Source organism: Eucyclogobius newberryi, unplaced genomic scaffold, assembly GCF_026437365.1.
Source record: "Eucyclogobius newberryi isolate DKJ021-1_F unplaced genomic scaffold, fEucNew1.0.hap1 SCAF_17, whole genome shotgun sequence".
In the NCBI taxonomy this organism is placed as follows: domain Eukaryota; kingdom Metazoa; phylum Chordata; class Actinopteri; order Gobiiformes; family Gobiidae; genus Eucyclogobius; species Eucyclogobius newberryi.
In genome coordinates, this window is record NW_027315801.1 from 7,674,352 (window position 1) to 7,689,601 (window position 15,250).

The 15,250-nt window shown below is 43.1% G+C and overlaps 1 protein-coding gene across 1 annotated transcript; it reads right to left on the reverse strand.

The window, feature by feature from the left end:
• Nucleotides 1-4,904: 4,904 nt before the first annotated feature.
• Nucleotides 4,905-6,655, reverse strand: LOC140362563 (uncharacterized). Its single transcript, XM_072448646.1, has 2 exons — nt 5,348-6,655; nt 4,905-5,180 (listed from the first exon to the last, which is right to left on the reverse strand). Exons 1-2 carry the CDS (start codon nt 6,623-6,625, stop codon nt 4,905-4,907), a joined length of 1,554 nt encoding a protein of 517 aa, XP_072304747.1. The 5' UTR covers nt 6,626-6,655.
• Nucleotides 6,656-15,250: the final 8,595 nt, after the last annotated feature.

The window sequence follows — 15,250 nt, forward strand, 5'->3', positions numbered from 1 at the left end:
GCGGGGTTATCGCCGTTTCCTCGTGGCGTTTTGCGGGAGGCGGAGAGGTTTTTCTCTCCGGGACGAACGGCTTTTAACGGGACAAAAGCGACGCGATTACCGGACCGCGCGCGACGAAATGCGGGTGAAAAGCGCAAAGTGAAGCGTGCGGTGCGTTTGAAGCGGCGGCGTGCGTGAAAAGGGCGTAACGGCCTCGCTCCGCTCACATAAAGGGCATTTCTGCACCGTTTTCTCCCGGTGCTGCGGCGGCGGCGGCTGCGGGACGGAGCAGACGCGCTGCGGGGGTTCAGGCTCTGATGCGGGGGAAAGTGCGTTCGAGTCTCGCGTTTGTTCATTGTCCGCGGTTATGAAGAGTTATGATCAGTGATTTATGACGAACGCGGCGGAGATGCTCGTGAACAGGGCCTTTTGACGCCGCGCAGAGGAGACGTGGAACCGGACCGGGTTTAGACCGAGTTTGTGTCCGGGGTTCTGTCCCGATTCTGCGTTAGATCTGATTTGTCCTTTTTATGCTTTGACCTGGTTTAGTCCGAGTCCAGACCATATTCAGTTTAGACCTGGATTTGGCCATAGTTTAGCCCTGGTTTAGTGTTGGTTCAGCCCTGGTTTAGTCCTGGTTCAGCCCTGGTTCAGCCCTGGTTCAGTCCTGGTTTAGTCTTGGTTTAGTCTTGGTTTAGTCTTGGTTTAGTCTTGGTTTAGTCCTGGTTTAGTCCCGGTTTAGCCCAGGTTTAGCCCTTGTTCAGCCCAGGTTTAGTCCTGGTTTAGTCCTGGTTTAGTCTTGGTTTAGTCCTGGTTTAGTCCCGGTTTAGCCCTGGTTTAGCCCTTGTTCAGCCCAGGTTTAGCCCTTGTTCAGCCCAGGTTTAGTCCTGGTTCAGTCCTGGTTTAGTCCTGGTTTAGTCCTGGTTTAGTCCTGGTTTAGTCCTGGTTTAGCCCTTGTTCAGTCCTGGTTTAGTCTTGGTTTAGTCTTGGTTTAGTCTTGGTTTAGTCTTGGTTTAGTCTTGGTTTAGTCCCGGTTTAGCCCTGGTTTAGCCCTTGTTCAGCCCAGGTTTAGCCCTTGTTCAGCCCAGGTTTAGTCCTGGTTTAATCCTGGTTTAGTCTTGGTTTAGTCTTGGTTTAGTCTTGGTTTAGTCTTGGTTTAGTCTTGGTTTAGTCCCGTTCCAGTCTTACTTGATCTGAGTTAACAGTCATGTCCTTAATGTCTTGGTTGTTCCTTGTTTGTTTTCTCGTGCTTCCGACTCTTTTATAAACGTGTTTTTGTGCCAGATTCAAACATCTCAGATATTTCACTGATCATCGTCGGCTGCGTTTGTAACCAGGGAAACGTGCTGCTTTACGGCCTTGTAACCAGGGAAACGTGCTGCTTTACGGCCTCGTGCCGTCAATCAAACGCTCGTTTATTTGCCCCGTTTGAGGAGAAGATGTGGTGTTTTTGGATCAGGATGAACCGAGTGCTCGTCCCACTCGTAAACTCTGTCTTTGAACATCGGGATTTATTCATCTGAATCTCAGCTCTGTGATGTAACTGTACTGGAATCTGAAAAACAAGAAGTATTTGGCTTTTGTGTTCAAACCTGGACTAAACCTGGACCCAACCTGGACCCAACCTGGACCCAACCTGGACCCAACCTGGACCCAACCTGGACCCAACCTGGACTCAACCAGGGCTCAACCAGGGCTCATCCAGGACTCATCCAGGACTCATCCAGGACTCATCCAGGACTCATCCAGGACTCAACCAGGACTCAACCAGGACTCAACCAGGACTCAACCAGGACTCAACCAGGACTCAACCAGGACTGTGAGATTGAAAATGGATCAAATCGCACTTGTTGTTTTGGAGATTGCAACATTAGAATTAAAACTATTAAAATGACCTGATGAAAGTGAAGGTGTGTTTGATGTGGCGTGATCTCGAAAGTGAAAATGTCTGAGAACCTCTGAGAACGTCCTGCTGTGTCAGTGTTCTGCTCGCGTTTACTCGAGCTTCCGACAGTCACTGCAGGCTCTGGAATCTGCCCTCACAATCATCTGGCAAAACACCTCTTCTGCCACGTTAGCTGCCGCTGCTAACGCCGCAACAAGCGCCCGATTTGATCCGGCGCCCGGGTGAAACATCAGCCGGAATGTGTCCAACAGCAGCGAGTCGTGCAGAGGCTCAAGCGCGGGGAAAGACATTCAGAAAGTTCTGCGACCGTCGAAAGTGAAGCCTGTGCTGCTTTTGGCTTCAAAACACGGTCACGGCTGTCCCGCTGGCTTTGGTCGCCTGGCAACAAACTCTGCTCTCTGATTGGATGACTCAAAACGTAAACAGAAGCGACTTGTAAAACGTGCATCGCTCCCCGTTCTCACACCTTAAAAAGCCTCAATTAATCGTGAACAATTAGTTTAACGAGCGTGAACTTGTTAATCACTTTATAAAGGGTTACGAGTGTTAGTTATTACATAATTATTACGCCTGAATCATTCTTACTAAACTCTTAATAACGTCTTAATGCTTCACTATGGCAGGAATAAGTGAAGTTTATTCTAAAGTGACGCTGCAATTGTCCTGAAATTATGTTTTGATCAGATGGAATGAAAAGCTGTCGTGATGTTGGAAGAATAAGTCATGTTTCAGCTTTAATAAATGGTTAATAAATGAATATGTCACAGTTCTGATGTTTTGTTGTTGCCGATAAAGAGACATTTGTGATTCCACGTGTGAGTTACTCTGCGCGAAACACGTTGGAGCGAAACGTCACTTTTTGATTTGTCCCAGGCATTGGAGGCGCTCCCCCTCCCCCTAGCCCCTCCCCCTAGCCCCTCCCCCACCCAGTGAGCGTTTGGAAAGTCATTTTAGCATCAGCGTCGGCAGATTTAACATGAGATCAAACCTGCGACGTTTAGATGGAAAATACTGACACGGATGAAATGGTCGATAGTATCCATGACAACGGTATTCAGACGAGGCGATCAAAAATGTACTAGAACCGATCTGTAAGTGTAATAATATTATTGTCAAACCAGCAGAGTCCCACTGAGATGCGAGTTTGTTTGGGTTTTGTTTTGTCTTTTTAAAGCATTTTAAAATGGCCATTTTTGTATTATAATAATTATTATTACTTTTATTATTATTATTATTATTATCATAAATATTATTATTACTATTATTATTATCATCATCATTATCATCATTACTTTTATTATTAATATTATCATTACTTTTAGTATCATTATTATTGTCTTTACTATTATCATTATTATTATCATAATTACTAATTATTATTTCTAAATTATCATTATCTTTACTATTATCATTATTATTTCAAAATTGTCATTGTTATTAATATTATTACTATTTAATATGATTATTACTATTATCATTGCTATTATTGTCATTATTATTATTATAGTACATTTTCAGTTTATAATTTTCAATACAAAACAGTGAATGGGATGATATTATTTTCTCCCTCATAAAGTGGTTGATGGTTCATGTTTTGTGCGATAAATGAACCTGGAGCGTGACACATTTTTGAGGATAAAACCACATCTTCTGTATTAAAGTTTGACACTTTGACTGAAGGTCACGTGATCCACTGCAGCGCTTCATTCACGAGCTCATTAACGACACATGAACTTTCTCCTGCGCCACAAATGGAATGAGCATTTTGGAAACTAAAATGCTCATTGGGCTGAGTCACAATCACAATAAAATACAACTTTTACAGTTTATTAAAAAAATCATTGTGACAGTTTTAGAAGCAAAAGTCAGTAGTTTTAATTCAATCTGTCGTCATTGTTTTAGTTTTTTTAATTGTGAATAATCGTTAAATTGTGATGTTTTTTCTCACAATAATTGTAGCACAAAAATGATGACCTTCCTCTTTGTGGTCATTTTTAAATAGTAAAACATAAACTTTTAAAAATACATTTATTTTATTTATTTTATTTATTTTATTTATTTTATTTATTTTATTTATTTTATTTATATGGATATACGTCAGCTGTAGGTCCCCCCCTGACTCTGGCACCAGCAGGAGGCTGGTCCCTGAGGGTTCATAATTATGGCACTAACATGTCCAAGATGTACTTGGTGCTAGGCCATGGAGAGACTTGTACACAAGCAGAGCTGCTTTTAAAGTCTCTTCTCTGAGCCACAGGGGGCAGTGCAGAGACCTGAGAACAGGACTAATGTGATGGTACTTCCTGGTTCTAGTCAGGACCTGAGCAGCAGCGTTCTGGATGTACTGCAGCTGTTTTACAGCTCGTTAGGAGAGGCCAGTGAGCAGGCCGTTACAGTAGTCTAATCTACTGGAGACAAACACATGGATAAGTCTCTCCAAATCTGGTTTGGACACTATATTTTTGATTTGGGCAATGTTCTTTAGATGGGTTGTAACACAGGTTAAAGGTTGAATGGACGATCTTTTTGGCCCAAATCTGAGTCTTATTTCCTCGTGGCGTGGACTGCCGATTAGCCCTACCACGTATCAATCATAAAATGCACCTACCGCTCACCTGCAGCCGCGTGCAGTTTGTCCCCACGTTTCCTCGTGTCTAAGCGTATTGATCTATCATAATATAGTTCCCTCAGTGTACGGGACAAAATGAAGACGGAGAAAGACCGTTCGAGCTGACTCAGAAGAAGACGGAAATCTACGAGAGACGAGAGATGCGATGCGATCCGTTGCGCTAATAAACAAACGCACGTGTGTGTTGTATCAGTCCGCACGGGGGAGTGCGCATGCGCACTTCTGCCTGCGTTCTCAAATCGCCGAAAAATCGTCCATTGCGCCTTTAAGATTCAGTTTAGAAGAATTGTAAGTAAAACACATCAATAGAAAGATTTTATTATTTTTTGATGCATGTTAAAAGTGCAGTAGGTGTTTCCTCTGCTTCATGTTTACAGTCGGTCTCTCCTTTTACTCCAAGCTGTGAAGTGTCCTCTTCAGGTTGATCTTCGGGTTGATCTTCGGGTTGATCTTCGGGTTGATCTTCGGGTTGATCTTCGGGTTGATCTTCGGGTTGATCTTCGGGTTCATCTTCGGGTTCATCTTTGGGTTCATCTTCAGTTCATCATCTTGCAGCTCAGACCACATACGGTCTCCAGCCTTGGTTGCACTTGGCCTGTTGTTGTATCCAGTTGGGAGAGATGAAGGTTCTCTCTGCTGCGTTGCTGGAGGTCTCATGATGGCTTCCTTTCGTTCATCAGGGACTTCAGCATTCGTCCTGTTCAGAGGTCAATGCTGTTGGTTTTGGTGGTTTCTTCTCATTAGACACTCATTGTTGTCAAATCATTCAAGTTTCTAGTTTAATTTTGTTTTTTCTTTTTCCTGTTACGTTTTTTCTTTTCAGAAGTTTGTACCTCTGCTTTGGCTTTTGTGGAACCTTCATCTTGGGGCATGTCTCGAGCACCTTGTTCTCTCGCAGTCGGGCCGATGGAAGAACTCTCCTGCTCAGGCTTCTGTGTTTGGACCTGAGCTGCTTGAGTCTCAACTGTGTGAGATTGACAAACTTCCTCTGTCGTTGTCTTGTGATCGCTCCCTTTCAGAGTCTGGAGCTCCTCTTGAAGGCTCAAGATCTTCTCTTTTAGAGTCCGGACCTCCTCTTTAAGCTCAACGATCATTTGGTCCTTGAAGCTGATAGTCCTTTTATTGTCTTTGAGAACCACCTTCAGTTCTTGGTTCCTCTCTCTCTCCTCCTTCATATTCTGGACCATCTCTAGGTGTTTCTTGTTCTGCTCCTCCAGCTCTTTCTGGGCTGAGGACAGATCTGTCTCCAGGTGTTTGTTCTGCTCCTCTTTAAGGTTGTGCTTTTGTCGAAGCTGGTTCATCTGCTCCTCCATGCTCTGCTCCATATTTACTAAAGCCTCTTTCACTGTCTGGAAATTTTCTGCCATTGCCTTTTCCTCAATCTGGTATTTTCGACTGATGTTTCCCAGACGGTGTGTGACCTTCTCCAGCTCTCTGTTCCTCTCTCTCTCCTCCATCTTCTCCTCTGTGTACTTCTTGGCCTGCTCTTCAGACCTTTCAATCGCAGCTGTCTGAGCTTGTATCTGCTCCTGGAGTCTGCTCACTTCCTCATCCAGGCCACGGCTTTTCTCTAGGTCTTCGCTCTGCTTTTTGGTGAGCTGGTTTTGGAGTTCAAGTTTCTTCTGGAGGTTTCTGGAGGTGTCGTTGGCCTCGTCTCGCTCTCTGTGGAGTCTGCAGACCTCTTCCTGCAGTCCTCGGCTCGTCTCTCTCTCCTCGCTCAACGTTTTCTGAAACTCCTTGATCCTACACTCCTTCTGAGTGTAGACCATCATCATGTGCTGAGTCGTCTCCTTCATGAGTTTCTGAAACATGGCCTTTTCCTGCTGGAGTTTGAGCACGTTTTCTTTGAGTTTTTGGACTTCTTTCTCCTTCTTGTCCAAAGCCTTTTCTCCTGTTTGTTTGCTCATCTCCAGTTCTGCCTGGAGCCTTGCTGTTCTCTGGTTCATCTCGTCTTGGATGGATCTGGAGGCGTCTTTGTCCTCCTGCACAGCTCTCTCCTGGGCGCCTTTCCCCTCTCTCTCCTTCTGCCGAGCCTGGATGATCTCCTCTGCTGTACTGAGTTGGCCTCTCTGTTCTTTCACCAGGATGTTTTTTCTTCTGAAACAATCCATGTTGAAATTCTCTTGTTTTCTTCCGACAATGAGAAAATGTGTTGAAACTTTGCTGAAATGTGACCGTTTGTGTGACGTTCAAATGAAGGGTCTGCTTCTTCTGCTTCTTCTGCTGCTTCTTCTGTGTTTTATGGCGGTTCATCTAGACTCTCCAGACTTGTTGTTGTTGTTGTTTTATGGCGGTTGGTATCCAAGCGTTACATTACCGCCAGACTTTATTCTTTAGACTTTATTCTTTCTCCAGACTTTATTCCAGAGCTGACTCTTCTTCATCTTCTGACTCTTCTTCATCTTGCTCTCCTTCTTTGGTGGCTGGTGCTTCTGCCGTACAGCTTTATTCTTTAGGCTTCATTCTTTAGGCTTTGATACTTCCATTGTTGTTGTTGCTTGGCAGCCGTGCATCTACTGGATTATTGTTGTTGTTGTTGTTCTTGTTTTATGGCGGTTGGTATCCAAGTGTTACATTACCGCCAGACTTTATTCCTTAGACTTTATTCCAGCTGGCCTTCTTCCACGCCAGACTGTATTCGTTGGACTTTATCCTATCGATTCCCTTCGTGGCGGTTTGGTGCGTCCATCTATTGGATTCTTTAGACTCCCCCACACACTGTGATTGTGCCTGTTCAATTCCTTTCCGCTTTGATCCCAGGGGCTTTGAAGACAATGACAATGACATACTTGATGTTCAACTACAGTAGGTGGCGGTAGCCGCGTCCTTGCACACGACCAGCAGCGAGCCATCTCTAAGGACACTCGCACTCTTGATTACTCCCACAGCTACAGTTAGGCTCTTTGACAATGCCACTGAATTCCACTCCTTAAAGGATGCACTATCCTGTGCAAGCTTTATGATCACCTTACAGTCTCTGCTCTCACTCCGGATATCAATAGCTTCAGCCTCATCCTGCTGCTCATTCCCAGAACCCTCGGACGAGCTAAGGGACTTTTTACGTTTCCGGGCACGTGCAGCCAGAAAAGGCTGCTCCTCCACGCCGTCCAGAACGTCTTCGACCACCGATCCACTGTCCTCCACCATCTCCCGTCTCTCCCCTGCTTTAGACCCGCTATAGTCCCGCTTTAGTCCAGCTTTAGTTATGCGTTAGACCTGCTTTAGTCCTGGTTTAGTCCTGCTTTAATCCTGCTTTAGCCCTGGTTTAGTCCCGCCTAGTCCTAGTATAGACCCGCTTTAGTCCCGCTTTCGTCCCGCTTTAGTCCGGCTTTAGACCCGGTTTAGACCCGCTTTAGACCCGCTTTCGTCCCGCTTTAGTCCGGCTTTAGACCCGGTTTAGTCCTGCTTTAGTCCCGCTTTAGACCCGCTTTAGACCCGCTTTAGTCCTGCTTTAGTCCTGCTTTAGACCTGGTTTAGACCTGCCCTAGTCCTGGTTTAGTCCTGGTTTTGTCCAGCTTTAGTCCAGCTTTAGACCTGCTTTTGACCCACTTAAGTCCAGCTTTAGTTATGCTTTAGACCTGCTTTAGTCCCGCTTTAGTCCTGCTTTAGACCTGGTTTAGACCTGCCCTAGTCCAGCTTTAGTCCAGCTTTAGACCCGCTTTTGACCCGCTTTAGACCCGTCTTAGTCCCGCCTTAGTCCCGCCTTAGTCCCGCTTTAGTCCTGGTTCCGTTCTGGCTTGGGCTCGTTAGTGGTGCTTCAGGTCAGGGCTCACGTCGGCTCAATTAGGGTCAAATGACAAGAGAGCGGGTCAAGCGTTTGTCAGAGGATTATTCCGCTCTGAGTTTGGAGCGAGGCCGACACAGAACGATGTCTAACCTCAAAAATAAAACTACGATTCAGAACGTCGACACCTCCAGGAACGTCTCGTGCGTCTCAGAACGCTCTGTAACACCTTGTGATGTCATAAGGTGGTATCCAGGAAGTGATTTGTGTTATTAAATGCGCACACCTTCACCAGATTATCGTAACAACACACTTAAATGTCGACCCGTTCATGTGAATCGAACTTATTATTTTGATGAATTTTCTATAATCTTATTTGCTGGTTTTGGATCAGATGTTTGTTTGTTTGTGCGCACGTTGTTCTTGCAGCTGATATCAGACGTGTCAGCCTGAGTCACATGATCTTACCGTGTCAGCCTGAGTCACATGATGTGTTTAGTGCCCGCCGCCGCAGTTTGTCTTCACGGTCTGCACTCTGATGATGTCATGAGCTCGGGATGGAGGCGGAGCTATCGGAGATCTACTGTTTTTCGACTAAATATATTGGAAATCCAAACGCCACAAACGCTGAACCTTCTCATTGTTTTTTTTTGGTTTTGGCTTCACAAACGTGTTCATCTCGTGTCTTAAAGTCCATCTGAGATATTTTTAAAATTCAAGGTGTTTTTGTCAAATGAAGATCACTCTGCGATGTCTATGAGGTTATTTCTTCATTTATGATATATTTTTAGGGTTTACTGGACAATATCCTACAAAAAAGTTTACCCACAATAGGAGTTTAGAATCTTTTACCACAAACAATTTCCTACAAAGTTTAATTTTGAGGCTTGAATGTTGCATTTTTCTTTCCTTTTGTGAAGGAGAAACAAACAAACTTCTACATTACGACACAGAAAATTCAAAATCGTTGTTTATTTTTCGCTCTAAGGACTTAAATAAACTGTCAACGTTTAGATCGTCGGGTAAATCGCTGATGTTTGAGATCAACTCCGGAACATTCTGAGGACGGAGCATTACAGTAGTTGAGTTCAATCGCCGTTTGTAGTTTAAAAACTACAAAAACCAAATACAACAAAGGTAGTAGTATTTTGACTGAAATACATGAACGAGCTATAAATCTTAAAGTTCATCAGTTTATCTTAAAGCGCAAGTGTTGGACGTTCGTGAAGAGCCTCAAGGACAGTTTTTGTGTTTGTTTATCTGAAACTGCAGCGTCTAAACTCGTCCGGTTTGACGGTTTAGCGGTTTGTTGCTCGTGACGATGCGTCTCGCACTTCCTTTGTCAATGTCTTATTTGTGGTTCATGAGAAATGTTGAACCTGGAGGTTTACGGTGCTGACTTCAGGTCCATAATCTCACGTCTGGTTTAATCAGACACTGAACGACGTGAGAAAGACACAATCCTCTTAACGCCGCCTTTCCAGGCCATGTTTACACCTATTTTAGTCCAGGTTTACGCCTATTTTAGTCCAGGTGTAGTCCTGGTTTAGTACCGGTGTAGTCTTGGTTTAGTCCTTGTTCCAGACCTGTTTCAGACCTGGTTTAGTCCTTGTTTCAGACCTGTTCTAGACCTGGTTTAGTCCTTGTTTCAGACCTGTTCTAGACCTGGTTTAGTCCTTGTTCTAGACCAGTTCTAGAGGCTTGTTTCTCGCCGGTTACAGTCGACTGAAGGCGTCTGTGTCTTTCCTCTCACATGTTCCTTTGTCCTGCTCCAGCTTTGAACCACAACCCCCACCTTTTCCCTCTCTCTCCTCCACCATCATAAACCCAAAGACAAAAACATGAATGTATCTGTCCCTAAATAAAACACACCACACTTTGAGAAACACTGCCATAAATCTGTCTTTTGAAGCTAAATCCTCAGTAAAAACAGAATACATTTGCATTTAGATGAACCTAAAAAAAAATACACCCTCGATAATTGTGATAATTCACAAAATAATCGTAAGAACTAAAAAGATAATAATAGTGATCCTTTAAGAAGCAAATATTGAGTCTTTTTAGTTCCATTTATTGTCAAAAATACATATAAATATTAATTACTTTTGTATTTGACTGTTAACGTTAACTTTATTTTGTTTTTCAAACGATGCAATTTTACAAACCTGAGGAAAAGTGATGTGTTCAGACAGTTTCAGTCCTCGGGATGTCACGATATCAAATGTTCATATTATGATTATTGTGAGAAAAAACTAGGGCCCGACTGATAAATCAATCTGATATTTTCGGCCGATATTGTGTCGAGAAGAGAGAAGATTCTGGTCAGCTAACGTTAGCACACACGTTAGCACACACAGTAGTTAGCGCTTAGCTCGCAAAAGGCTAACACAACATTGTAAACATTGCCTCTCTGGCTACTGTAAAGTGATTATATCTTTTGTCTGTGTTTACTGGACTCACACTGACATGTAAATGAGTCGTGAAAAGAGGCGTTTACGCACATTAATTACCGCGACGCGCAAGCATTAATTAGGCTGACCACACCTTTAAGCTCTAGGCTCATGAATTCAGTTTAACAGTTTAAGTCTGTCAAAAGAGAGACTTTCAGCCTTTAAAATTCATTCTTTCATTCCCGTTGTCTGATATGTGACTGTTCCTCAAATCTGTGAACGGCTTTGCCAAACTGAACTTTCTGAAAGGCGAAATTGTCACAATTATTATTTTTCAGTTCTCACACGTGACCTGAATCATCACAATTATCGATTTATATGAATAATGTCATCCCCGCTCAGCAATAATCATGAAAGATCGTGATATTCTCTCACAATCGTCACAACACGCTGAACGTTGACACCGCGACGTCCCTAATAAAATAATACAAATAATAATACAATGAAAAAATGAAATAAAAAAAAATGAAATAATAATAAATAAAAATATAGCCGCAAGCGGCAATGATCGGCCCTCGCCACGCCGCCTTTTATTACATCTACTGCTGAATCTGTGACGCTGTCACATCTTCTCCCCTTTGTTTTACCATTCAAAAAGCAATTTTATTTTGAATTCTTGGCAAAATGTGCAGCTTTGCCGCACAGACACCGTGACTCTTAGAATAAAAATGTGGATAACTTTTGATGGTCCACCCCTGAAGATGAGTCTCACCAAATTTCAGGTTAATATGTCTAACGCCCTAAGAGGAGTTCGTGAAAGTCTAAAGTCTAAACATGTTCTGGCGATTTCCCCATTGGAATAACATGGAAGGTTTCGGTCATCGTTACGGCAAAGCCATAACAATTATGACATGGGTCTCATTGACTTTTTTGATGGGGATGCCAAAATTGAGTTGTGTGTCAAATTTCATATAATTTCGCAAAACTAAACATTTAACCTCCATATAAAATCTGTAGGGGGTGCTGTGGCTCCAAATAAATTTATTTCACTTCAAGTAGGTTTAGGGCAAAGAGTTTAACAACTGATTCTAATTTGACGCAATTCAGACTTTATCTGCGCAAACGGCAGAAATGTTAAATTTGGGAGATTTCTGAAATTCTTGCTACAGTTTGCGGCTTCGCCGCACAGAGACCGTGAGAGGTATCAATGTAATTTGGATAACTTTTGATGTCCCACTCCTCAGTAGCATTTTCACCAAATTTCAGCTTTTTAGGGCCAACGCCCTGGGAGGAGTTCGTAAAAGTACGACGTTTGGAAAAACTCCGAAGTCATGTTTAGCCATTTTTGAAGCAATATGGCCGACATTTGGTTGGGCGGACGGCGTTGCCGTAATAATATTTTTTACTTCTCTTGTCACCATCTACCTCTGCGCCAAATTTCATGATTTTACGATAAGATTTTTTTGGGGTCATTTTCTATCTTGATGCATTTTTGGTACATTTGAGGGCGCTGACACGCCAATTTTTAAAATTTTAGAAAAGGGAGATAGCCAGAATGTAGAGAGGCACGATTTTTAGAGGTGTGTAAATTTTTGTGACTTTTCGTCAATGTTCACTGGGTGAAAAATAGGGGGGTTGGTCCTGAGAAGAAAGAAAGAAAGAATAATATTCCGATGCGAAAACAATGTTTCCCATTTATCAAATATCATAAACTATACATTTTCGGAAAGCGCTCGCGCTTTCCTACCTCATGGTGTGGGTCCCTGGTCACTGACGGGTACTTTCGATAATTTTGAGTGGGCTCCGCCCACTTTGTGTTTTTGGCCCTCTATACAGTAATAATGTTCAATTTTTGCATTACATGGTTATATGCACGGAACATGCTAGAGATGGGGAACGTATTCGTGAGCTACTTAGCGCAAATGAGAGCTTTATATGTGACTCGCCACGGCAATTGTCGGACCATGTCGGCCTCGGTGAAACTGAGAAAAACAGCATTTTACTTTTTTTTCCCCAAATTTGTGATTTTCGTTTTTTTTGCAGAATGTGCTAGTTGAAGTTATGAATAAGCCCCTGTGTGCGTCAGATAACACTATTGGTTGTCTTAAACGTATACATTAAGCTGTTAAAAATGTGGAGTTTTCGGGTCTTTTTCCTTCTCTCCTGGGGGGCGTCACCTTTTTCTAGCCAACGTATTGTTTACATTTTCCACCAATCAGCTGTGATCCGCATGGCCAGCTGCGTGCTCCGTGTTTTCCTCTCATTACTCCAGACCGTCTGCAGAGCACAGTCTTCAGAGCTTACATTTCCTGGACTACATTGCAACGGAACTGTTTACTCAGGTACACTTTTACTTTACTACTAATTTATTGCTTTAACGCTGTGTTTTAAGGCGGTCTCGTGATCACTTTAGAATCTTACTTGTCTGCTCCGGTGGAGCTAATGCTAAGCTAACATGTTGCTTCAGTGCACTCTGCAATACGGGCTTAATGTGATTACTTGCTGTTATCACCATGTTATCGGGTTATTTTTCGGCGTGGGTTGGCCCGTGGGTTGTGTGGGTCGTGCTTTGTGTCTGTTTTATGGTGCTAAACCGGCTGTTACCCCCACAGCCCGGAGCTAAACGCAGCTATTCGGAGCGAAGTTGTAAGCTAAACTTTGCTATGTTATCGGGTTATTTTTCGGCGTTTTGTCTGTACAAATTATATACTTATGTAGTATTTCTTGACCCGTGGGTCGTGCTTTGTGTCTGTTTTATGGTGCTAAACCGGCTGTTAGCCCCACAGCCCTGAGCTAAACGCAGCTATTCGGAGCTAAGTTGTAAGCTAAACTTTGCTATGTTATCGGGTTATTTTTCGGCGAGGGAAGAGAAAAAAACTACAACTCCCGATACCACTTCTGGTCACGTGGCTTACGTACGTTGCACGTCACGCACGCACTGCGTCACTCGAACCAATCACGCGCTTGCCTGGCCATTATCAGCTTCCTGTGTGTCTCTCTGTGCACGGTGTTGGAAGAGACAACAGGACGGCTGAACCAGGTAAGCTTTGCGACTAAAACACCCGCTTTTAATCACTTTAATGTGCGCCGGTTTTAAACTCGAGTGTATGTTTATGTTTTGGTGTGCTGTTCTGCAAGTGTTCTGCTTTTACGAGCAGTGTTATCTCAAGTGAGCTAGCTAGCATCGCTAGCCGAGGGCAGATGTCCCAATATCTCCGCGTTTTGCATCTTAAATACACCGTTAACGTCACAATGTGAACTGTTATCTGTGAAGCGTGTTATTCCCATATTACTGTTAACCCTAATCCTTTTTTTCCCCTTTTCAGAATTGGCAAAGACACCCTGTCTGACATGACCTGTCTCTACGTGAAGTCTGCTAAGGAGCGTGGTAAGTGTAAAACATTATTTTGGTGATTTTCATGTTTTCATGTTTTCATGTTTTAATGATTAGAGTATAATTAACCATAAGCAACATCTGTTTTTCAGGTGAGCCTGCAGTTTGTACATCAAGCTTCAGATCACTGTGGATACAGCTTCTCCCACACATCAGAAGCTGCAGGCCACGCACAGATCTCTACAACAGAATCTAATGTGCTGTCTTTCGGACCCTCACCGCCAGCAAGCAAAGACATCAGGATGCATCACAGCTTTGACTTTGCACAGCAGGTACTAATAATAGTGCAAATGCAGAATAGCAATTATAGAGACATATACGTCTTAATCAAATGTCATATGTATTAATCTAATCTCCTTTTCTCTCTCTGTCTACTACCCTCTGCAGACGGGGCCAAGCTTCACTACACAATGGACATCCACTTCCTCATTGCTGGCCACACCAAATTCTCCCCTGATTGCGGCTTTGGACTTATCAAGCGAGCATACATGAAGACCAGGGTTGACACTTTGGAAGACATCGCTGAGGTTAGTTTATATTATTTGACTACTGTAATGTGTAAACATTAGCCTGGCAAAACTTCAGTGCTGCTCTCTGCTTAAGATATGTTTCTTCTGTTCTCATTTTTTTACAGTGTCGCCCTTGTCATCAGGTAGTGGAAAACAGCTCTCCTGAGTCTCACCTCAATATCCCACTTCTTCAGACGGCTCCCAAAGATCAAGAGTTATCAGCACTTCAGGTATTTATATTGAAACTCTCACATTGTGTTAAAAAAAATAAATAGTTAATGAGTGTTTTATGTGAAATAGTTAGCCATTTCTTAAATGTCCTGTTATTTGTTTACAGCTTTGATGCCAAGAGCCGAGAGTCACAGCACAGAAGAGTGCACAGACGAAGAAGAGGATGAGGATGTGATCTCTGATGTAATTGGACTCTGGTGGTGTACATATCATATCTATTATCTCATATCTCATATATTCAAAGCCATGGACCCGTTGCAGTTCGTATACCTGGCCCTGGCATCTGTTTATAAGAGTTCTTCTATTAAGAGTGTTTTTTAAACTTCCTATAAGTTACTGTCCTTTCCCCCTGTATCTACTGCGTTGTAACATTAAAGGCTATTTTATCTTATCTTATCTTTTGTTGTTTGTGTTGAATCATTCAGTGCACCATTGTTGGTGCACTGAATCACCTGTGAATTATGTTTATCGACAAATGCAATGAACCC